This window comes from Perognathus longimembris, chromosome 8 (assembly GCF_023159225.1).
Source record: "Perognathus longimembris pacificus isolate PPM17 chromosome 8, ASM2315922v1, whole genome shotgun sequence".
Taxonomy (NCBI): Eukaryota; Metazoa; Chordata; class Mammalia; order Rodentia; family Heteromyidae; genus Perognathus; species Perognathus longimembris.
Genome location: NC_063168.1, coordinates 25,441,233 through 25,464,776, shown reverse-complemented (window position 1 = coordinate 25,464,776; position 23,544 = coordinate 25,441,233). Strand labels below are relative to the sequence as shown.

The 23,544-nt window shown below is 44.4% G+C and overlaps 2 protein-coding genes across 2 annotated transcripts; both read left to right on the top strand.

The window, feature by feature from the left end:
• The first annotated feature begins 993 nt into the window (after positions 1 to 993).
• Positions 994 to 5,951, top strand: Cd207 (CD207 molecule). The gene is made up of 6 exons (XM_048353569.1): positions 994 to 1,069; positions 1,165 to 1,281; positions 2,664 to 3,038; positions 3,844 to 3,995; positions 4,942 to 5,060; positions 5,801 to 5,951. The coding sequence occupies exons 1-6, from the start codon at positions 994 to 996 to the stop codon at positions 5,949 to 5,951; spliced, it is 990 nt and encodes a 329-aa protein (XP_048209526.1).
• A 5,892-nt stretch (positions 5,952 to 11,843) lies between these two features.
• Positions 11,844 to 23,077, top strand: Clec4f (C-type lectin domain family 4 member F). The gene is made up of 6 exons (XM_048352210.1): positions 11,844 to 11,919; positions 12,759 to 12,875; positions 17,169 to 18,284; positions 20,720 to 20,871; positions 21,859 to 21,977; positions 22,912 to 23,077. The coding sequence occupies exons 1-6, from the start codon at positions 11,844 to 11,846 to the stop codon at positions 23,075 to 23,077; spliced, it is 1,746 nt and encodes a 581-aa protein (XP_048208167.1).
• The last annotated feature ends 467 nt before the right edge of the window (positions 23,078 to 23,544 follow it).

Here is a 23,544-nt window from a genome sequence, read left to right as displayed (position 1 = left end):
TGAAAGGAGGAGAGGGAGAAAGGGGGAAATGAAAGGTAGTTAGAATGATGTTGTTGAACCTTTCTGCTTTTTTGAGATACTCACAGTCAGGAAGCAGGGAGGGGGACCCAAATCTCACATTTATATTTTGAATCTCTAAGCTTCTTCATTTTAGTAGGGGATGCTGTAGCGCCTAAAATACCTTAACAAAATAAGGTCGAATATTTTATTCCAATGGTTTCCTAATTGGTCTGCCTGCTTTCAGGTTTTCTGCACTCCATTCTAGATTCCTTGCCATCAGAGTGATCTTTCTACACTGTCCTTGATCTTGTCTTCTTCTTGAAGCCCTTTGTTGGCTCCACAATCCAGAGGACAATCTAAAAGGATCTTCCTTAACCTAATCCAAAAGGATCCTCCCTAACAAAGATAGTCCAAAAGGATCTTCCTTAACATAATCCAAAAGAGTCTTCATGATCTGATATCAAGTGTCTCTTTAGCCCCATGTCCTTCCTCTCCTGTCATAAACTTTATACTTACACATAACCAGAATAGTTTACATGTTCTCAAGCGTTCTGCACTGTCTAATGAAAGTGTTCCATATGTTGATTATGCTTATTCCTCAGCCTGGAATTTCCCCCATTACTTTGTTTAATGTACTTTCTTTGAACTATGCATATTCATCTACTGTTAGGTTCACCACCTTGGACTGTAACTGACTTGCTTAAGTTTGTCTTTCCTATCTGATTGAGTGACAGTCTTTACAAGAGAAATGGGATGGCTTTGGACAAGATAAAGTGCCATTTCACAGGAAAGAAGATGAGTGACTTCTCCCTTAAAGCCCAGACCTTTGAAGAGAGGACCAAGCTGTGGCCTTGACCAGATAAGGTATGTAAGTCAAGAATGGGGAACTTTGGGATGATATTGTGACCTGCCTTGGGACTCATATCCTGTTTTCTCAAAATAAAAGATCTTTGGGGAGACAGGCAGCTAGAGTACCTGTACTACAAGGACAAAATGAACGCTACAGAGAAGGAGGCACCGGATGCCCACTTCACAGTGGACAAACAGAACATCTCCCTCTGGCCCACTGGCAAGTATGAGTTGCTGCTTGACACCTGCTAGGTGCTGTATCTAAATCCACCTTTAGCTGGTCCTTAACATGACTTTTCTTTTTCTTTTTTCCAGAGACTCTTCCTAAGCAAGGTCCGAATCTGGTCCTGAGAAAAGCTCTCACCGTTCGTGTGGTTTTAATCTGCCTGTCTCTGATCATGGCCACTTCCATTATCCTCCAGGCCATTCTCTGTAAGCTCTCAGGATTTCTTGTCTGCTGATCTGTGTCTACTTGCTTTCTGGAGACACAGACCCTTTTCCTTCTGGTTCTCCTCTGTCTCTCTTGCTTGTGGTGTTTCATTTGCCTCATTTCTTCTCTGCACCTATAGTTTTAGGATGCTCTGTCCTAGGGAGATGAGCCACTTCACTTCCTTTCCTAATTTCTGGGAGGTTTTTCTGAATGACATCAGTACTCACACATTTGTGTTCAAGGGTACAGATTTCTATTTTGAGGAAGTTACCTGTTTGTTTTTAATCTCATGCCATTTTCCCCCCTTTGCCCTTCTTACCTCTGGGTTCTTTGGATTCAGATCCTTGTGGACAGTCTGGGACAGTGAGTGCATTGTTTCTTGACTCAACAAGGGACCGAGTTCCAAGTGTGTCCTCAGTCGTGACTGATCAGATGGAGAAGCTGGTCAATAAGTGTTCACCCTCCCCAGATTTAGTTCATTCACTGGAACTCTTTCATGTTTTCTTCATTGTCTTGTCTGGGTGAAGATCATGCCAATGGAGCCTTCCTCCTCATCTGTTCTTCCTCTTTTGGAAGCTTCCTGGTCTCTGCTGCTGGTAGAACCCACTTCCTTCTGCAGGGTCATCAGAAAGCAAAGCAAGGGAATATAATTTTTTCATTCTTCAGGGCCTCATAATATTCTGGATCTTAGGCTGTATACTCTTCATAGGACTCCCAAATCCATCATTCACTGCATTCCAGACCCCTTATCTTGAACCCAGAACTTTCTTTTGACCATTCTCAGTTTATTTTTGGTCTTCTACATGGTACCCCAAAACTGTGACCTGAGAAGAATGTGAAAAGAGATGGGGAAAAGGAAAGAGAGATGGTTTAAATCTCTCTTTCCATGTTGTGGACTGGAAGTCTACATGGAGCTCCCGTGGTCCTGAAGGGGCCTAGCCCATGAAGAGATGTGGGAGACTGCAGGGTTCTCAGAAAGAAGAGGGCAGGGGATCAACTGACATGTTCAGAGGGGAGTAAGTGATGCAGAGGGTGACAAGAGGGTGATTGAGGGCATTCCTTCACCCATGTACTCTGAGTACTCAAAGGAAACTGAGGACTGGGTTCTATTCCTGGCTTCTGCTTGCTCATGAAATCTCCCACAGGCAGTCCATGCTTTATCCATCTTCTTACTATGCACATCGTCTGCATTCTTAGTACATGATGGATGCCCATTGCATGCTTGCATTCACCTTAGTGAATGATTGTAAGGAGGTGGCTACAGTCCTTGTACTATCTTAGCTCCTTAGGGAACATGTTTCCCAACATCCTGCTAGCAGGATGAGAACTGTTTCAGAATCCCTAGGTATCTCCTCAGTTGACATCTTGGCTTTCTTCAATGCAGATCCCTGGTTCGTGGGCACACTATCAGATGTAAAAAATAATGCTCAAGTGTTGAAAAGTCGTGTGGATAATGTCAGCACCCTGGGTTCTGAAATTCTGAAGAACAGCAAAGACGTGGAGGCAGCTGGCAGTCAGATCCAGATGGTGCACGTTATCCTCAATCAGCTGAATTCTCACATCTTGACATTGGAGACCAGTGTGGACAAAGCCAACACACAGATCCAGAACTTAACAAGAAGTTGGAAGGAAGTCGATTACTTAAATGACCAAATTCCAGAGTTGAAAAGAGAGTTTGATAAAGCCAGTGCTTTAACTGCAAAGGTCCGGGGACTACAAAACAGCTTGGAGAACATCAGCAAATTGCTCAAAGGACAAAGTAAGTGAGTCTAAAAAGAGCACTGTAAGCTGCTCAGTGGCCTGTAAGACTTTGCCTGTATTAGATGTGATGCCATTGGGCTGGTGAATGAGCAGGGGAGTGGGGCAGGAAAGGAGATGGGCAGGCATGGACTTGCTAAGATGTGAGGGCTTAGCATTGGGGTTGAGGAGGACTTATGGGCTATAAGAAGAGAAGATATCAGGGTCCCGTCTGGGCAGCCATGCTGAGGTGCAGAGCGTGAAAGTATTAGAGAGTCTCTGTTCTGGCCCAAACCTGCCATTTCCCATTAGCTTTCTTCCTTTGCTTTTTTTTTTTTTTGCCAGTCCTAGGGTTTGAACTCAGGGCCTGAGCACTGTTCCTGGCTTCGTTTTGCTCAAGGCTAGCCCTCTAGCACTTGAGCCACAGCGCCACTTCTGTTTTTTTTTCTATATATGTGGTGGTGGGAATTGAACCCAGGGCTTCATGTATATGAGGCGAGCACTTTACCACTGGACCATATTCCCAGCCCCAGCTTTCTTCCTTTGAACTTAGGAGCTCTGCCACTTGTCATGGCCTATGAAGAATTGCTTCTTCCATGGGGGAAGAAACGTTGTTTCTTCTCTAACCCCAGGGTCCCTATCCATCGGTCTCAGTCAAACTTTGGGGACACAAGAAAGTGTCCTCAAGCCTTTACACCAGGACTCAAGGATGCCAGAGCCCTGCTCCATTCACTGGTGTCTCTGGGATCCCACTTGAGTACTGCACCCTTACTCAGTACCCTGAGGCACCAGGTACATCCTGTTAACCATCAGCCCCTGTTTTCTAGATGACATCTTACAGATGGTTTCCCAAGGTTGGAAGTACTTCAGAGAGAACTTCTATTACTTTTCTCATAGTTCAAAGACCTGGTACAGTGCCCAGCAGTTTTGTGTGTCCAGGAATTCACACCTGGCCTCAGTGACCTCAGAGGGTGAGCAGGTAAGTATTGTGTCCATGGGCTCTCTAAGGGTGTGCGGGGTCAATGTCTCCCAGAGACTGGGCAAGATGATATGGTGGTAGTGGAAGTTCTCAAATGTCGGCAACCTACCAATGAAAAGTTTATTTACACCTAGCAAGGGCTAGTGGGTGGGTTCTTCTCACTGTCATACTTAAGGACCTGAGCCAGAAAGACTTCTTTGTTACATGAATTTATAATTACTGGAGCAGGGAAATGGAATATGACAAGCTGTGCATGGCTCTTAAAGCTTCTGCCCAGATAGAACATATGTCACTTCTGCTCACATGTCCCTAGTGGAAGCAAATTGTACAGAACTCATGGCTTCAAAGAGACAAGGAAGGGGCACTTTTTCCATGGGTCCAGAAAACACTGCGTGATTCAAGAAGTCTCCTCATTGGTGAGGCACTATATGAGCTGGGCCCCTTCCATCTGGGCAAGCAGTGCAGCTAAGAGTATGTGCGCTGGAGTCCAGAGTGCCAACCTACCATCTACTAGTCCTAGAACCCTAGGTAGATTACTTACCTTCACTAGGCCTTAGCATATTCATTGATGAAACTTGTATGATAATGGTGCCTGCCTCTGAGAATAAAGGAGAAAACATATGAAGTACTTTTCCTAGTGCCTTTCACATTTAAGGACTCCTTGAATTTAGTTATTATTATTCATGCCATAAGGTTCCTGGTCTGAAATTTAGCTAAATCTTTTTTGTACTCCAATATCTTTTCTGAGGGGCAAGAAGACCTGAGTCTTGAGTTTGTTAGTTGCAGCTAAAAGACAAATCAGAATTTGGAAGATGGAGTAAGGGCAGGAAAAGGAATGAGAGAAGCCACGCATACAGCTATCTGAGCACAAGTAGAGAATGCTTAGAGATAGATATTTAAACTTTAGGAAGTGGTGGCAATTCTGTTCATTCTGGGTTCTCCACAGGAGTTTCTGTACAAGACAGCAGATGGACTTCCGCACTGGATTGGCCTGACTAAAACAGGAAGCGAAGGGGATTGGTCCTGGGTAGATGACACTCCATTTAATAGTGTCCAAAGTAAGAGGTGAGCCTTCAGTATCTTCCTTCCCAATATGACTTTTCTGAGCCAGAGCCAAGGCACAAAGGAGTAGAGGTTATTTCCCTCATTTTAACGTAGCAGGAATCCTGGAGTTGAGATACGGCTCACTGTTGCCACTCATTGGCTATGGGACCTGCAATGAGTCCATGACCTTCCATGTCTTATGGGATTTGACAGTGAGACCCTCTACTCAGCTCACACAGAGATCCTATCCCAGGCCTATGTCTTCACAGTATGGGTTCGTGTAGGGGCTTGAGCATGGGGGACTGTTTGGCCTTAACTTAGGCTGTGACTCAGAAATGTACTCTACCAACCTCCTTCCTCTTAAGCTTGGGTGCAAAGGCTATAATCAAGACTAAAGCTGTGATTGAAAAAGGTGTGTGTGTGTGTGTGTGTGTGTGTGTGTGTGTGTGTGTGTGTGTGTGTCCTGAGGTTTGAACTCAGGGTCTCATGCTCTCCCTTAGCTTTTTCATTCAAAGCTAACATTCTTGCACTTGAGATATACTTCTACTTCTGGATTTTTGTTAGTTATTTGGACATAAGAGTCTCAATGCACTTTTCTTCTTGGACTGGCTTTGAACTGTAGTCCTCAGATCTCAGACTTCTGAGTTGCTAGGAATACAGGCATGTCCCACCAGTACCTGTCAAAAACTCATTTCTTTATGGGAAAGAAGCCCTTTATTTTCCAAGTTTGTGAGTATATCTTTGTATTTTCACTTGGGTAGGTTCTGGATTCCAGGAGAGCCCAACAATCTGGGAAACAACGAACACTGTGGCAATATTAAGTTGTTCTCACTCCGGTCCTGGAATGATGATTCCTGTGACAATAAACTCCTTTTCATCTGTAAACGACCCTATATCCCATCAGAACCATGACAAGACTGCCCCAAATTCAACCCTTGAGCTCTAATGCCTCTCTAACTTGAAGAACGAGTCCTCACTCTAGCATGATTTGCCACTTATTTTATTTTGCTTCAAAATTGTCCTGAAGGCATCTTGAATTCTTATCTGCATTGGCTGAGAACTCTCTGACTCCATATGGGCAGCTGGGATGGAAAAGACTTGGGTTACATGGGAGGGGACACTGGAGAGCGCTTAGAAGTTCACATTGTTTAAGAACAGCATATCAGGACTCCAAAATCTTATGTTACCACCTCGGACCTTCCCTTCCTTCTGAACCCACTTTCAGCATTATGTGTGCACACAATGTGTACATGTATCCAAGCTCCACATGGTAACCCATAAATAGGTACAATTTTCATGTCTTTATGTATCAGTTTAAAATAAATTTCAATTAAAAAAGGAAGAACAACGGATTTAAATCACATTATCAGACCAACCGAACAATTCTGATACTGTTCCTTAGGGCTGTTCCTGGTTAGTCCTTCAGAATTCCCGTATGCTGCTAAGAGTGCTGCTGGTTGGCAGCTGGCTATGTTTTCCACGGGGATAGCTCTGCTCTTTGTGACTCTGTCCATGCCCTGCTCCATTGCCCTCTCCATCCACATCCTCTGAAGCCAGAACCCCTGCTTTCCCAGGATGAGCTTATCCTGGTTCAGGTCAAGCTAGACATGGTTTGTGCCTCCATTTGAGCTGGTAGGTACTTCACTCACTCAGTCACTCACTCTGTATGCTTGGATGCCCAGCTCTACCAGCCACTATCATCATCTGCCCCGCCCTGACCTCTCTTGCCCTCCTCCTGTCATTTTCCTCTGGTGCCTTGTGCAGGGGAACTATTCTCTCTCAATCTAAAGTAAATGCTCTCGGGGTCAAGACCTCCTTGTGGGCACACACTTTTCATTCCTGGTGGCAAAGGTAGTGTGGGAAAAGGCAGTCTGCTTTGCTGGATATCGTGTTCTGGGGTACAGTCAAGATTCACACAGGGACTCACATTTCCTTGGCTTGCTTGTTCTGCTGGCACTCTATGATTGGAGCACGACTCTAGCACTGCTTTTTTTTTTTTTTGGCTGAAGCAATGAGGAAACTCAGGGAAAGGGGCATTATGGGCCAAGCCAAAGTTCAACCCTGGAGCTGGAAATTATGTTTGAGACCAGCTTTAGCCATAGCACATGGACTGAGGACAAGGGAAGGGTGGTTTTCAGGGCAAACTCTTGGCATGATACCTGAAACAGGGAGATGTGCCAGCCCTTAGCTGCCAGGGCTCCGGTTTTTAGCCTTTGATTAATCTTTTTCATTAAACTATTGGACCTGGCCTTTATGTGGAACAAGTCCCCAGCTTGAAGTAAGAGAAAGACTAGGTCTCAGTAAGTCACCTTGTTCTTACAGATATCCAGGTGCCTAACCAGATATTGGAGGCTGTCTACCCAGCTTCAGAGGCCTAGAGGTGAGGCAAGGCATCCTTTGAATTGCAGATACCTAGCTCAGTAGGCAAGGAGGGCTCTGCTTTAAGGATTTGCGGATATCATGTTGGTTAGCTGCAGGGAAACTAATCCTTGTGCTTTTGTTTGTTGGGGCTTTGTCTCCATCCAAGCATGCGGTTTTGTCTTCAAAAGCTTGGTACAAGCTCTGTGCAGGGCTGCCAGTCTTTGACACAATAGTCCACCATGAAGACACTGGTTTTTTAGTAAAGATTCCCAGCTTGACCTCTCAACATATGGCTTCTCTGTTTTCTAGCAACTGGATTTGTATGTGAGATACCTTACAACGAGCTCTGTGGCATTAAGGTTTGATATGCTTAACTGAAGCCATTCCCAGGTGTAAGGTCTACCCAGCCCCATGCAGATGCCTTAAGTCTGCCCAGTACCTATATTACCTAGGTAACTGGCACACCTGGAGGCAGCTAAACCTCCCATTTCTTCAAGGTCACATCCAAATCCACCTGGCCACACATCCCCACCCCTGCAGCTATGGGTCTATTGTTGCCAAACTTGTGAATTTCCAAGAGGGTCATCCTGGGACCTTCAGTAAGGGCAGGAAAATCAAAGGTGTGAGTGATCTTAGTTGTGCAGTGGTTCTGGTACTCATGCATAAAATAGTTATTAGTCTTTGTATGACAGCAGAGGAACAAACCTCTTAACAAGGATCGAGAAGCATCTGGGTATTGCTGCAAATGATGTTCTTTTAGGAAATAGGTGGGAGGGGATAATAAAAGTAGGTGAAGACAGAACGTGGGGGTAATCATAGTGTAGGGAACTATGTTCTTCTGATCCAGACTCTTTCCTTCTGCTGAGCAAGAGATCCCCAAGTTCCGCTTTCAAGGTCATCTCAGCCTCCAAAGCCCTAGAGAAAACAGCTTCTTATGGGACCCAGCCCAATCCCTTCTGTGTGGGGAAACGGAAACCAAGACTAGCCCTTTCCTTTTACTGCCATTTGTGGGGAGGAGTTTCCCCAGCTCCTGACCAACATGGAGAAAGAAGGGGCTTAGCAGATACTCCTGGGGTTTTAGGCAAGGATGGTCACTGGCTCAGAAATAAGGTGGCTTTCTTCCCTTTCATTCCATCTATCAACAGATAGGAAATAAAAGGCCAACAGATTGTGGCTCTATACTCTACATGCCATCCTCCTACCTGCACAGCTCAACACACAAGTGCACACACATAACAGCAAACATCTGGTGAAGTGGCTATGCCTTTCTCACACCATAGATCAAGTTCAGCAGTCCATTGCTATCTGAGCGGCAGCAGCTGCTATAACATGCGCTTGTCTTGCAACACTGAGATCCTGGCCTCTTCCAGTGCTGTTTCTCCATCACTAGTGTCTGCAGTCTTTTTAGTCAGTTCACAGGGGCTATCAAAGGCTAATCCCAGGATTTGTAGAAAAGACACTGAAATGAGATGTAAGAACTGAGGATGAAGAAAAATCACAACTACTCATACAAGAATGAAGCAACCGTTTGCAAGCTTGTAATTGATAGCTTCAAAGAGAGACCCTAAAATGTTATTTTTATGACTTAGAGAAAATTTGAACCATGTCTGTAAGAATGTAAACATATGAAGTAGTGGGGGGGGGGGGGAGTGGGAGCCAAGAGATAAAGACCTGCCTGTCCTAATATCCATCATCTACAGAGAACTCAAAAAACTAGCCCCCTCAAAACCCAGTAAACCAATTATTAAATGGGCAAAGGAGCTAAAGAGAAACTTCACAGGAGAAGAGATAAAAATGGCAAAGAAACATATGAGGAAATGTTCAACATCCCTGGCAGTAAAGGAAATGCAAATAAAAACCTCACTCCAGTTAGAATGGCCTATACTCTGAACTCAGGCAACAACAAATGCTGGAGGGGATGCGGGGAAAGAGGAACCCTTCTCCACTGTTGGTGGGACTGCAAACTAGTACAACCACTTTGGAGAACAGTATGGAGGTTCCTCAAAAAGCTCAGCATAGACATACCCTATGACCCAGACATACCACTCCTAGGCATCTATCCTGAACAACAGGTCTCAGGATATCAAAAAGACATATGTACTTCCATGTTTATTGCTGCACAATTCACAATAGCCAAAATATGGAAACAACCCAGATGCCCCTCTACAGAGAACAAAGGGGCATGGTCTCCTTCATATATGACTGTTAGGTTGGGGAGGGGCAGTAGAGCCCAGGTCTGCAAAACAAAAAACTTCTTTTTAAATGGTATTTCCACAGGTTTGGGTCAGCGACCTTACATTATGTATCTAAAACCAAACAACTACTCAACATAAAAAGGTCTAGAATAGACCTATCAGTGGATCACAATAGCTCAACAGCTATGTACATATGATCATATAAGACAAGGATAAGCAAACTCTATTGTTGACATTATATTTAAAGTTCTAGGTGAATTTCCTTTGGTGTACGTCACGTGGCTACTGTATATGATTTTGGTACACTGGGTATTGTATATATGCCTACCTGATTTAGGGAAGGGAAAGAAAAACGAGGGTGTAAGATAGCACAAGATATGTACTCACTGCCCTATTATGTAACTGTATCCCTTTTGCACAACACCTTGTCAACAAAATTTAATTAATAAAAATTAAAAAAAAAAGACCTGCCTGCCTTTCCAGAACTGATTTTGGGAGGGGAGCCTTGGCTGGCTAGGGGGGATACTGTTCAGCTATTTATTCCCTTAGTGGGGGTGCGTGCACAGCTCTGAGGCACCATCCACTGAGATGCCTCACTTCTCTTTCTCCTAATTTTAGACCCATCAAGCAGCAGGAACCCCTGAAGCAGTATTTATCCTGAAAGGAAGTTATAGATCTCATTGAAAATGAACGCATTGGGACCAGTCTTAGCTACCGGTTTTTATTATTTTATTTTAAAATTAGTCTGAGAACTTTAATATCTCAGTGGCTTAGATCCAATCTGTTAGAGCTGAGATCTCGGATCAAGGTGGGCCCGGCTTAGTATTTTCTGACAGTACTTCTGACCTCAAATGTGACAGTACTTCCAGACACCAGCTGGGCATCCAGCAATTCTACTGACCTCTGACACTGACCCCTTGAGTTATAACACAATTCTCACAGCTTAAGGGCTCTGTATTACAAGACTGCTCCTACTTCAGAAGCTGTGACAAGAAGTGTTGCCAGGAACCAACACGTCTGCCTGGCTAACGACAAATCTGGAGGGTCCCCTGATGCCACTTCATTTTTGATGCTTCACTAGAACAACTCACAAAATTCAGGAAACTACTAGATTGACATTAGAGTTTATTCTAAAGAATAATATCAACCAGAAGGATATAGAGCAAAGTCCAGAGGGGTCCTGAGCACAAGAGCCTATCTTTGTGGAATCATAGTGGAACCCACCCTGCACACATATGTATTACCAGCCTGGAAGCTCTGCAGGTATACTTCTTTAGAATAGTCCCCCTTCCCCAGCCCTCACTGTTTAAACTCAGGGCCTCATTCTTGCTAGATGGACACTCTACCACTTAAGTCCTAACTCCGATCCTTTTTTGCTTCAGTTATTTTTCAAGTAAGGGCTCATAATTTTGCCTGGGTTCCAGCCTCAGATCTTGTTCCTTCTACCTGTGCCTCCTGAGCAGGTGGGACGACAGGTCTGTGCCACTATGTCTGCAGCTTCATTTTTTGAGTTTTTATAAACTCATTTCCTCTCCTCTCATCTCCCAGACATCTGAGAATAAGGAGTGAGGGTGAGTTGATTTAAGTTCCACTGTCCAATCACTTTGGCCTTTCTGGGACTAGCTGCCACCCTAAACTGTCTAGGGCACTTGAGCCATTTCACTAACAACAAAAGACACTCCTGTCATTCAGGAAAGAGGGTTGGTAGAGCTCTAGGCCACAGGACAAAGACAAAAACTTTTTTAAGGCTACCTGAGGTCCTTTCCTGTAATCCGGCTATGAGATTCTCAATGAGCAGAGTCACCTACCCTCCTTGCCTCCACCTCCTCCTCTGCACACTGACTATTTAATTTGTTAGCCTTTTACTTCAGAGGAACTGGGACTAAGAGCAAGGGTCAGATGCAGTCACAGAATATTTTCTCCATAGAACTGCGTTATGCCCCTTCCCAAGTTGACCCCCAGAGATCAAGGGAGTTTGTTACTTGGAAGCAGTGTGTGGGACTCTGAGGAAGTGCTATTGGGAAGAGGAAGAGACTCGGACCCAGGGCTGACCACCAGGCTTCACCTCAGGAGGGGAAGGGTTGCACTGGTTTGGGTTTCTGCCGAGTCAATAGAGAGGGAGGCAGAACTGTGAAGTGGTCATGACCTCATCAGGAGCTTATAAATCTGAGGTATCGCAGCTCTGCTCTCATTCTCAGCTTTCAGGACCATCCTTTTACAGGCCAGTGACTGATGGTAGTTTTGGAAGATGAGGGACTTAGAGATAAATGGTGACACAGCCCATTTCTGCACAGACAACCAGTGTGTTTCCTTGCATCCCCCAGGTAAGAAAACTCATGGCCTAGCTTGCCTATCTCCCTGTCCTGGGAACCCCCCACCCCCCACTCAGGTAGTCCTTCACCTGCACAGAATGTGAGTGGGCAGTCCCAGTGTCTGCAGAAAATCTTTCTAGACCCCTTTTACTGGGGTCAGTAAGTAACCTGGCAGGAGAAAAGGCTTTGAATTTAGATGGATCTGGGTTTGAATTCCAGCTCTGCACATGAGCTGAGCCCATGGAGGCCTCTGGAACTCCAGAAGCTACCATTAGTGGTTTTCCTTGTGTGTCTTCTAACACTACCAAATCTCAAGAAGGTTCAGGAATGGCCTTTTTCAGAACATTAATGGCTGCATTTGGGCCTAATAGGAAGCTCCAGGACTGTCATTGTGTGGGTATCAGCACTGTAGCCCCAGGAGCTGTGACTCTTGCCTTAGCCAGAGTTCATGGCTAGGAGTGGCTCCAAGATTCAGGTCTGGGATCCTGTTTGGTGCCTTTGTCTTGTGTCAAACATCCACCCTCCCTCCTTCATCTCTCTTTCCTTACTTTTCTTCTTTCGTTCAAACCACATTTCTGTGGCTTTCTACAACCAGGGTTTGTGCTCCGAGTACCACCACTGCCTTCTTGAGAGTTTGAGTTTTAGGATCTTGGCTGCATTCTTGGCCTTTGGACTGCTACCATGACTCACAGTTGAATTTGGTGAACACCAGAGTGATTCCAGATCACTGCCACCTGTATGAGAAGAGTGGCAGGTGTTCTCGTCCCCACTAGATAGACCAGGATCCTGGGTCACACAGGCCAACTGTCCCCGTCCTTCTCTCATCCTGGACTCTGGCTTCTCCTCTACAGAACTAAGCCCCACATCAGTGGCATCTGCAGCCCCCAGGATGCCGAGACTTGTTCAGATTGCCTTGGTGTGCATGACTGGGATTGTGATCTCCTGTTTGATAGCTCTCTTCGTGGTGGGTGAGTTCTCAAATGTCCTGACCTCTACTGACTCTCTCTCCTTGTTCCTGTACAAGACCCATGGGGTACTAGATGCACATTCTCTCTGACTCCCTCTGTTCCCCAAAGGATCATTCCAAAGCTACTGTTGGCCCACACTGCAGCAGAGAGAGGCCACTGTGCAAGGGAAGCCTCCCAATAATTGAGGTTTGTGAAGGAAACTCCATGTGTCCTTGCTGCTATCTTCTTCCTTTTGATACCCTAGATGGTATAGGGCATCCTGTTTTCCCAGCTTAGGGCTGAGGATGGCACTAACCCAGGAATGGGGTATTTCAGCCCTACAGCCACAAAGCCCTGAACGGAAGAAAGATCCTCTCTCCCAAGAGCGTCAAGTCATGTCTCTGGAAGACAACAATATTGGACAGTTTTCCATGGAAAGACCCAAAGGTGAGAAGCCAAGGGGAGCTGGGGGCTGGGAGGGACCTGGGGCATTGAACACTGTAGATACTGGGACTAGCTTCTCTTCTAATTCCCCCAGATCTCTGAATGGGTTCCATGCCCCTCATCAGAAAAGCAGTCATTTTTAAAAATTTAATTTTATTGTCAAGGTGATGTACAGGGGTTACAGTTACATACATAAGATAGTGAGTGCATTTCCTTTCAAATTTGTTACTTCCTCCTTCATTTTTTCCTTCCCAATCACCCCCCCCCTTCTCCAGAGTTGTACCATTGATGTCCAACATATTGTCTTGTGGGAATTGCTGTTGCATTTGTTCGCCTTTTATCCTTTGTCTCACCATTTTGATGTTCCCCTTCCCTTCCTTAATTCAGATTAAACATATATACAGTACTCAGGGTACCAAAATCAAATACAGTGACAACAAGGGGATAAACCATAAGGAAGATAAATGAAAGAAAAAAGAAATAATTTCACATAGTACATTAAAAATAACAACAATGTAAAACTTCTGGTTGCCCTATCTTGGAGTTCGTTTTGCTTAGCATCATCTTATGTGTTCATATGTACATAGCTACTGAGCTATTATGATCCTTTGCTAGGACTATCCTAGACATATACTAATTATTACCAATGAGAGAAAACATAGAGTCTATGTTTCTTTGGGTCTGGCTTACTTCACTTAGTATGATTTTTTTCCAAGTTTTTCCATTTCCTTATGAATGGGGCAATGCCATTCTTTCTGATGGAAGCATAGAATTCCATTGTGTGTACATACCACATTTTCATGATCCATTTATCTACTGAGGGGCATCCATATCTTAGCTCTTGTAAATAATGCTACAAGGCATATGGTTGTGCTAGTAGCTTTAGTGTGGACTTGTTTGTGATCCTTTGGGTAAAGTCACACAAGTGGGGTTGCTGGGTCATAGGGGAGCTCTATGTTTAGTCTTCTGAGGTTCCTCCATACTGCTTTCCAGAGTGGGTGAACAAGTTTACACTCCCACCAACAAGTGTAGTAGCCTTCCCTTTTGGCCACATCCCTGCCAGCATCTGTTGTTATTAGTTTTCCTAATAATGGACATTCTAACTGGAGTGAGATGGAATCTCAATGTTGTTTTGATTTGTATTTCTTTTATGGTCAGAGATGTTGAACATTTCTTCATGTGTTTATTGGCCATTCTTATTGCCTCTTCAGAGAAGTCTCTCTTTAAGTCTTTAGCCAACTTATGAAGGCCCAGGGCCTTGTCCGTACTATTAATGTTTCTTTGAGGATTTGTTTTGGGGGACTTAATTTTTTGAGTGCTAAGTATATTTTAGATATGAGGCCCTTTCCTGTTCTATGGCTAGTGAAGATCTTCTCCCAATCTGTGGGCTTTCTATTTATCTTGCTAGCTATGTCCTTTGCCATGCAGAAACTCTGCAGTTTCATGCAATTTCAGTTGTCCAACCTTTCTTTGATTTATTGTTTCTGGGTCTACATTAGGAAAATTTTGACCTGTGCCAAGGAGCCCTAGTGTTCCTCCTATTCCATCCTGTAATATTTCCAGAGTATCTGCTTTTATCTCAAGGTATTTGATCCATGTGGAATTGATTATGGTGCAGGGTGATATATAAGGACCTAACTTTAGTTTTCTACAGGTATTTAAAATGGTCATTTTTTTGAAAAACAAAAATGAAAAATAGTCTGGGTGCCAGTGGCTGACGCCTGTAATCCTAGCTACTCAGGAGGCTGAGATCTGAGGGTTGATGTTTGAAGCCAACCTGGACATGACAGTCCATGAGACTCTAATCTCTAATTATTAACTACCAGAAAACCAGAAGTGGCACTGTAGCTCAAAGTGGTAGAATGGTAACCTTGAGCAAAAAAGCTTAGGCCCTGAGTTCAGGTCCCAAAATAGCCAAAAAAGAAAGAAAGAAAGAAAATACATTGTATGTATGTATGTATGTATGTATGTATAATTTATAACACCCATCTTTAAAGCATATGGTCTGGTAAATTTTGATGTGTGCTTGTGGTCATGAAACCATCACCATGTGAGGGTAAGGGATAGTATCATTGCCCTCTGCCAGAGTTTACTTGTGGCCCTGTGGTTCTTTGTGGTTTCTCCCTCTCCCACCTCTTTCAATCCCAGGTCACCACTCACTTCAATGTGGTAACTAAAGAAAATTTGCTTTTCCTTACATTCCATATAAAAGGGACCATATAATATTCACTCTTTTAAAATCTTTAACCAGTCATGTGGTTTGCAAATATTTTCTCTATTTGTGATTTGATTTCTCTGCCTCTTAACAAGATTTTAATTTTGCTAAAATATATTTGTCTTTTTTGTCTTGGTACTGAGGATTGAGCCCAGGGCCTTGTCCATAGTAAGTATGTGCTTTCCCACTGAGGTATATACCCTTGGCCCCTATCATTTCTTTTTTTTTTTCTGGAACGGATTATGCTTTTGGTCTTGTATCTGAGAAAATTTGCCCAATTCAAAGTCTCAAAGATGTCCCTTTTTGCTTTCTTCTGGAAATTGTTTAGGTTTTTGAGTTCACATTCAGAAATTTTTGTAGTCATGTGAGGGATAGAAAAATGATTTTGTTTTTCTTTTGTATGTAGACATCCTATTGTTTTGGCACTGTTTGTTGAAAAGATTATCTTTTCTTCATGAATTACCCTTGTCTGTATTTGTATGGCTGCACTTCTAGATTCTCCATCCTATTGCATTCATCTGTCTGTATTTATTTTGTAAGGTAGAATCTTTGACCCTTCCACACCTTCAAAGACCATGTGAGCTTGCACACCTGGGTGGAATGTGGGTGGAATGTGAGGAATAGCACATGAGTAGTCCAGAAGGTTCTTCCTTCTACTTCTGTGGTGAGGTGACCATGAATGTCTAAGATTGGATCCTAGTTCATGAGGGAAGCCAAGGATACCAGCAGGGCCAGAGTGGGTGGTGGTAGTAAGGACCCTGAACTGTTCTGTAGGACTCTTTGCTCCATGTAACACTGACTCTTTATAAAACAATTCCAGCAGAGGTCCAGTGTCATTTTAATGGCATGTCTCCTTCCTGAACCTGTGGACTAAACACAATACTTCCTTCTAGGAAAAAAATTTTTTTTCTGCCTCCCTCCATTCCTTGCATGGGATTTTGTGAGCAGAAAGTTTGTGTTATCGGTCTACATATGTTTAGGAGGTAATAATGGTAAATTCATAGGATTCATGCTTGATGTACACCAGTTTTATAGCTTTATAGAACTTATTTGGGGCTTTATTAATATCTAACTCTTCATAATAACCCATCAGTGGCAAAATCTCAGTATGTTTTTGCTTCTTTGCCAGTCCTGGGGCTTGAACTCAGGGCCTGAGCACTGTCCCTGGCTTCTTTTTGCTCAAGGCTAGCACTCTGCCACTTGAGCTACAATGCCACTTCCACCTTTTTCTATATAAGTGGTGCTGAGGAATCAAACCCAGGGCTTCATGCATACAAGGTAAGTGTAAGCACTTTACTACTAGGCCATATTCCCAGCCCCCAAATCTCAGTAGAATTAAACTTTTAAGAGCTTACAATATACATAGTTACTACTTGAGTAGTTACAATAAAAAAGAATTCAGATATGTCATCATATGATTCTCATTGGCTAGTTTAGAGTAATCCTTTCTATCCTTTCATTCATCTATGACAGCTAGGTAGGTCTTCATTTACTTTGGTTTTTGGCTTATATTCTCATGTGGACCCAGGGTCTGGGTGAATGCAATGATCATCCAGCTCACTCTCTGGGAACCTGGAAGAACATTCTGATTGGCCCTTACAATCTCACCTACATAATGAGTCTCTTTGGTTGCCTTGTCTGTTTCCTCCCCACAGATCACCATTCCATTGACGGGGTGGCAGGTGTGGAAGCTGCTATCCTGACATTCAAAGACCACATGGAGAATTCCAGTTCCTGGCACACAGAGATCCAGATGTTGAAGTGCAGAGTGGACAATGTCAGTGCTCAAGTCCAAGTGCTCGAGGGTCATCTGGGAAATGCCAGTGCTGACATCCAGATGGCAAAAGGTGCTCTGAAGGATGCTAGTGTCTGGAGTTTTCAGACACAGGTGCTAAGAAGTTCCTTGGAGGTGACTGATGGGGAGATCCAGAGGCTGAAAGGAGATCTGGAAAAGGCAAATTCTATAACTTCTCAAATGCAGAGTTTCTTAAAAAACAGCTCAGAGAGCACCAGCACTGAGCTCCACATGTTGAGCAGAGACTTGAAGAGTGCCTATGCTGAGATTCAGACATTGAAGGCTCAATTGGAAGTGACAAATGGCCAGGCCCAGTGGGCAAATAGTAGTTTAGAGAATGCAAATGCTGAAATCCATGCTTTGAAAGGCCATCTGGGTAGTATCAATGAATTAAAGACCCAAGACCAGGTTTTAAGAAGTAGTTTGGAAGAAGCTCAGGCTGCGATTCAGAGGTTAAAAGGAAATCTGCAAAAGGCAAATGCTCTAAACAACCAGACCCAGACCCTTGTCAAAGTCAGGTTAGACAACACCAGAGCTGAGACCCAGGAACTGAAAAGTCACTTAGAAAAGGCTGGTCCTGAAATAAACTTGTTAAAAACAGAATTGGCATCTGTTACTGCACAGATGCAAATAGTTAACAGCCGCCTGGAGAAGGCAGATGCTCAGGTCCAAGGGATAAAAGCAAAACTAGAAGACACCAGTACCTTAAACTCCCAAATTCAATTACTAAATAGTAAGCTGAGAAATGCCAGCAAAGAGATACAGACCATACAAACAAGAATGAAAGATGTTTCAGCCTTAAATTCCCAGGCCCAGATGTTAGAGAGCAATCTGCAGAATACCAATGCTGAGATGCAGAGGTTAAAGGAGGATTTGAAGAACACCACAGCTCTCATTAGCAAGATCCAGGAGGAGCAGAGTCACCTGGGAAACCTCCACGTGACTGATGTTTTGCAGGAGCAGCTAAGGAGCCAGAGTAAGTGACAGGGAGGGGTTCCGATGGGGAGGGGTCCTGAGGGCAGAGGCTAGAGATTTTTGTCCCTTCAGCTCCTTTGCTTAACATGTCTATCTCTGGGGAGAAGAAGAGGGCTTGACATGGGACTAAACCCAATGAAACAGGCAGTGGTGGTGATGGCATAGGAACATGGGAAACCAACTGCATATGATGGGGATTTGAAATAAGGATTGTGTGGACTTATGGGCTAGACACTGACTTCCTACCATCAGAAATGGTGAACGTACTACTTGAGGGCTAGAGGTTAATGATTGTCATCCTAGCTACTTGGGAGGCTGAGATCAAGAGGAGTGAGGTTCAAAGCCAACCTAGATAGAAGAGTCCAGGAAACTCCATCTCCAATTAATGAACAAAAAGCTGGCCTGGAGATATGATTGAAGTGGTAGTGTGAGGGTCAAGCAAGCAAGCCAAGCAAGAGCTCAAGGCACTGAATTCAAGCCCCAGTACCGAAAAACAAAAAGGAAGAAAGAAATGGTGAATAAATTGCTTACGAACTCTGAGCTTTACTCTCCTCATCTTCAAAGTGGAGACAATAATATTTGTTTCACAGTTAAGACCAAATGAGGTGATATGTAAAGCATTTTAGGCCAGGCACCATTAGCTTATGCCCATAATTCTAGCTACTTACGAGGCTGAGATCTGAGGATGAAGGTTCAAAACTAGCCCAGGCAGGAAAGCCCATGAGATTCTTTTATCTCAAATTTGCTACCAAAAATTCTGGAAGTGAAGCTGTGGCTCAAGTGGTAGAACACTAGCCTTGAGCACAAAACCTCAGGGATAGTGCCTGAGTTCAAACCCTAGGACCTGCAAACACACAAAAAATCTTTAAGTAGTTGTATACAGGAGTTGCCATTTGACAAAGCAGCTTATGAATACAAGGCATTTTGATCAATGTTACCCTTTTCAACATTCTCACCTATCTTTCCCAATCCACCCCTTTCATAATATTAATACATATTATTGTAATTATTACTATTATTTGCTGGTCCTGGGGCTTGAACTTTGTGCCTGGGTACTGTTCCTGGGTTCCTTTTGCTCAAGACTAGCACCACTTGAGCCACAGCACCACCTCCAGTTTGTTCTGTGATTAATTGGAGGTGAGAGTCCCATGGACTTTCTTGCTGGCTTCAAACTGCGATCCTCAGATCTCAGCCTCTTGAGTAGCTAGAATTACAGATGTGAGCCACCAGTGCCCAGCTTATTTGTGAGATTCTTATCTCCAATAAACCAGCCGGAAGCCAGAAGTTTGGAGGCATGGCTCAAGTGGTAAAGCACCAGCCTTGAGCAAAAAAACAAAAACAAAAACAAAAAAACAAGTGAGGCTCTGAATTCAAGCCCTAATAAGGCACATAATAAGAGCATTTTTATAAAGTGCTCTGTGTTCATGCACTCATCTGACATTTTATTGAAGTCCTATCAAGTGCTGGGGAAGAAAAATGAATAAAATGTGTCCTTTAGTTTTTCCAAGCTTTCAGGCTAGTATAGCAGACTTGTATAGAAGACAGGTGTAAGAGGTAAGGCGTGAGAAACTGGTCCTGGGAATCAGGGTGAAGCAGGGGCAAAACTGAAGAATTTTCTGAAGGAAGTGTGTGTGTGTGTGTGTGTGTGTGTGTGTGTGTGTGTGTGTGTAGAGAGAGAGAGATATATCTTTCATGAAAAAGCATCAGATGATACCTTATTGAGTTGATGGCTTTTGAACGGAGTCTTGAAGCATTAGTTGGTGTTTGCCAAGCAATAGCATAAGAGAATGGTAAGTTCAGAGGCATGGACATGAGACAGCCTGGGGAAGGGGGGCAACTTCATGAGGTGAAGGCTGAAAGGATAGAAGACGGGCTCCAGCAATGGGGTTCTCAGTTTGAATGAAATCATAGCATGAAGCTCAAATTATACTGTAACCCAGTCTAATTATAGACATGCTACAAAAAGCAAATTTTACTGCATCAATACCCTTTGATTACTTTACAATATGCATCTATTCCTTTTAAAAGTTTTTGGTCAGTAGTGGGACTTGAACTCAGGGCTTCATGCATTGCTTACCTTTTTCACTTAAGGATAGCCACGCCTCCACTCTGGCTTTTTGCTGGTTAATTAGACATAAGAGTTTCTTGGACATTTCTTCTCAGGCTATCTTTTGCTGTGATCCTCAGATCTCAGCCTTCTGAGTAGCTAGAATTACAGGCGAGAGCCACTACAATATATGCCTGGCTGCCTGGAGAGCTGCTTGCAGGATTGTGTAGTGAGATGGGGCTGCAGCCTCCTGGCCTTGTGCTGGAGCACCGTGCTTCAGGAATGGCCTGGGCTCCTGAACCTCAGTGGCTAGCTCTGGGTCAGAAAGGTCAGGGCTGGGTCACCCACTATCTGCTCCTAATTCTCTCTTCCCACAATCTTTGTTCCAGGTCAACTCCTCCAGCTAGCCTTGGAAGGCTGGAAGGCCCACAAGGGAAGCTTGTATTACTTTTCTCAAGAGAAGAAGTCTTGGCAAGAGGCTGAGAAGTTCTGTGTGTCCCAGGGAGCACACTTGGCATCGGTGACCTCTCAGGAGGAGCAGGTGTGGGATGTGGGTGAGGGGGTATGATTAGAGATCTGGGTGCTTTAGTTCTCATCCTTTCAGTGCTGTGGCTGAGGAGACCTCCAAGTCTCCAAGTCAGGTGGGATTTTTTAATATTTCTTGAGCTCCAAGGAGCACTTTGTACTGGAGGTGGAAGCTTGACAGTAACTTGCACGTGCTCAATGATGAAGGAAGAGGCCCAGGTATCGGCAGAGGTGAGTGGGAGGGGAAGGAGGGCAGAGAAAATCGGTACCAAGTGACTGCTTGGGAATGTGAATCCTTTCTGTGCCCTGGATTTCCTGGCAGGCTTCCTTTCTGGCTGTCAGTATGAATGTGTCAGCTAGCCCAATGGCTATGGAGGGGACAGGAGCAGGAGACCTGAGCCCTCTGGAGAGCTGAAGTACTCCTCCATATTTGAGGACCATCATAAGCAATATCCCAGGAAAGCCATCTATTATCTGATAAGGGTCAAAGATCTCTACCAGAACCGGCCAGGTTATTAACAAGGGTTGCAATAGCTTTTGGTCCAATTAACTTGTAGAATAGTCCACTCCTTGAAGTTCATCAAGCTAGTATTATAGGGTCAGTGCAGGTTATATTGTTTTGTAAAACACTTCTTCCCTCCTTTTTTTTTTTTCTTGTTTGGTTGTACTAGGGACTGAAGCCAGAACTGCATGAATGCTAGACAAGAACCACTGTGCCATACTCTCAACCCCCAAATGCATCTTTTCCCAGTAAAGCTATACTCCTCCTCAAGAACAGAAGCTTTTTGTGGATAATCAGTATGGGAGAATCTGGGCTTCTCCTGTGGGGGGCAGAGGCGGGGGGAAGAGATGTGGCTGTTGCCCTAGGTCTCAACAAAACAGAAAGGAAAGGCCATGGCCTAGTTCCTGCAGAGGAGTAGGCTTCATGTCCCAGTACTAGTGAAAAGACAGCTTTGAGAGCCAGCTACTGGCACACATAAACAGTCCTGCCTCTTCTCCACAGGCCTTCGTGGTACGTTTCACAAGTCCTGCACACCACTGGATTGGCCTCACTGACAAGGGCAGTGAGGGCTCCTGGTACTGGGTGGACGGGACACCATTCAACAGCGCAGGGAGCAAGGGGTGAGTCCACATGCTAAACTGTCTTGGTGGGCCTGGCTACATTCTCATGTATCTCTGTCTTGTGTGTATGTGTCCAAGCTCAGTGAGTATTAGTGTTGCATGCGGTGTGTGTGGTGTATGATGTGTATGTGTGGTATATAATGTGTGATATGCATGTAGTGTGTTTGTGTGTGGTGCATGTGTGGTATTTGTGGTGTATGATGTGTGATGTGTGTGGAGTATGCTGTGTGATGGATATGATGCATGATGCATGTGTAATGTGTGTGGTGTGTGTGGTACATGATGCATGTGTGATGTGTATGTGGTGAAAACCATGTCTTGTGAGTGTGATTTCCCTCAGAGAGCCACGAGGAAAGGATCGGTCCTATGGCCGACAGTCTGTTGGTGGGTCTTTTTGCTCTGTTTTGTTTTGTTTTTTTGTTCTTTGGGGTTTTGTTTTTTTTTTTTGAGGGAAGGTCTCACTAAGTAGTCCAGGCTGGCTTTGAACTGGCTATGTGATGCAGGCTAGTCTTAAACTTGTGATCTTTCAGCTTGTGGATCCCCTGTGCTGTGCCTTTAGGTGTATGCTACAATATCCAGCTGCTGTGTGTGTGTGTGTGTGTGTGTGTGTGTGTGTGTGTGTGTAATCTTTGCTTTCTACCCTATGCCCTACTTTAACAGATCCCAAGGGCCTCTACCCTCACTGGACGGTCTCTGAGTGTGAATTCTGTGGTGGGGCTTGCAGCATCATAGGTTTCTTTCTGGCCCAGATCTTCAATAACTAAGGGCAGCCTCGGTGAACCACTTTCAGAGTTCTGCTGGCCCTCACCCTGTCCCCATCTCAGGGCCAATAAGGGATGAAGGATCCACATCATTGTGCTGTCAGCTCCTTTTGCCAATGCAAAGGAAGGGACACTTGCTCTGTCTAGCAAGAATAAAGTTGTGTTGTTCCCAGGTTTTGGGACAGAAATCAGCCCGACAACTGGCTACATGCGAACGGAGAGAGGGAAGACTGCGTTCAAGTTCAGAAGAAGTGGAATGACATAAGCTGCAGTGCGTCCTATCCCTGGGTCTGCAAGAAGTCCATGGGCTTGGCTGGAGCCAAGGCTGCCCAGAGCTGAGGGGTCTACTCCTGCCTGCATGCTGGACTCCTCTCCACCTCTAAAGGCCCTTGAACCCAACCTGTTCTCTAGGGCTTGTTCATTGGCCTTTTGTTATTTCTTGACTTGTCTTTTTATTTAACCCTCTTGAACATGTTTGCTTTATGTAACCCAGCGGGATCAATGACTCCTCAGGACAGAGCCCTTGACCTTCCCCTATTAACCCTTCTGCTGCCAGCACAGGCCTGGGAGGCTGCAGGTCCCCCAGAAAGTCTCACTGAATGAGCAGGGCATTATGCTTCCTAGTCCCTTGTGACGGTTATCACATGTGTTTCTCTCTAAACTTGCTCTCTTTCCTTGACTGTCCCTTCTGTCTCCAAACAAGTGTATCTTTCTGTAAGAGCTTTATAGATAGTAATTTTTACCTACTATATAAAGAACAGCACAGCTTCACCAAAGACTCCAGGGACTTCACAAGGAATACAAAG

Bases quoted from the DNA above. Each gene is read 5' to 3' on its own strand.
- Cd207 (XM_048353569.1), top strand. From the start codon at position 994: ATGAACGCTACAGAGAAGGAGGCACCGGATGCCCACTTCACAGTGGAC. The intron at 3,039-3,843 runs GTAAGTGAGTCT...CCTGTTTTCTAG, and splicing joins CAAATTGCTCAAAGGACAAA to ATGACATCTTACAGATGGTT. The intron at 3,996-4,941 runs GTAAGTATTGTG...GGTTCTCCACAG, and splicing joins TGACCTCAGAGGGTGAGCAG to GAGTTTCTGTACAAGACAGC.
- Clec4f (XM_048352210.1), top strand. From the start codon at position 11,844: ATGAGGGACTTAGAGATAAATGGTGACACAGCCCATTTCTGCACAGAC. The intron at 11,920-12,758 runs GTAAGAAAACTC...TCTCCTCTACAG, and splicing joins TGTTTCCTTGCATCCCCCAG to AACTAAGCCCCACATCAGTG. The intron at 21,978-22,911 runs GTGAGTCCACAT...TGTTGTTCCCAG, and splicing joins AACAGCGCAGGGAGCAAGGG to GTTTTGGGACAGAAATCAGC.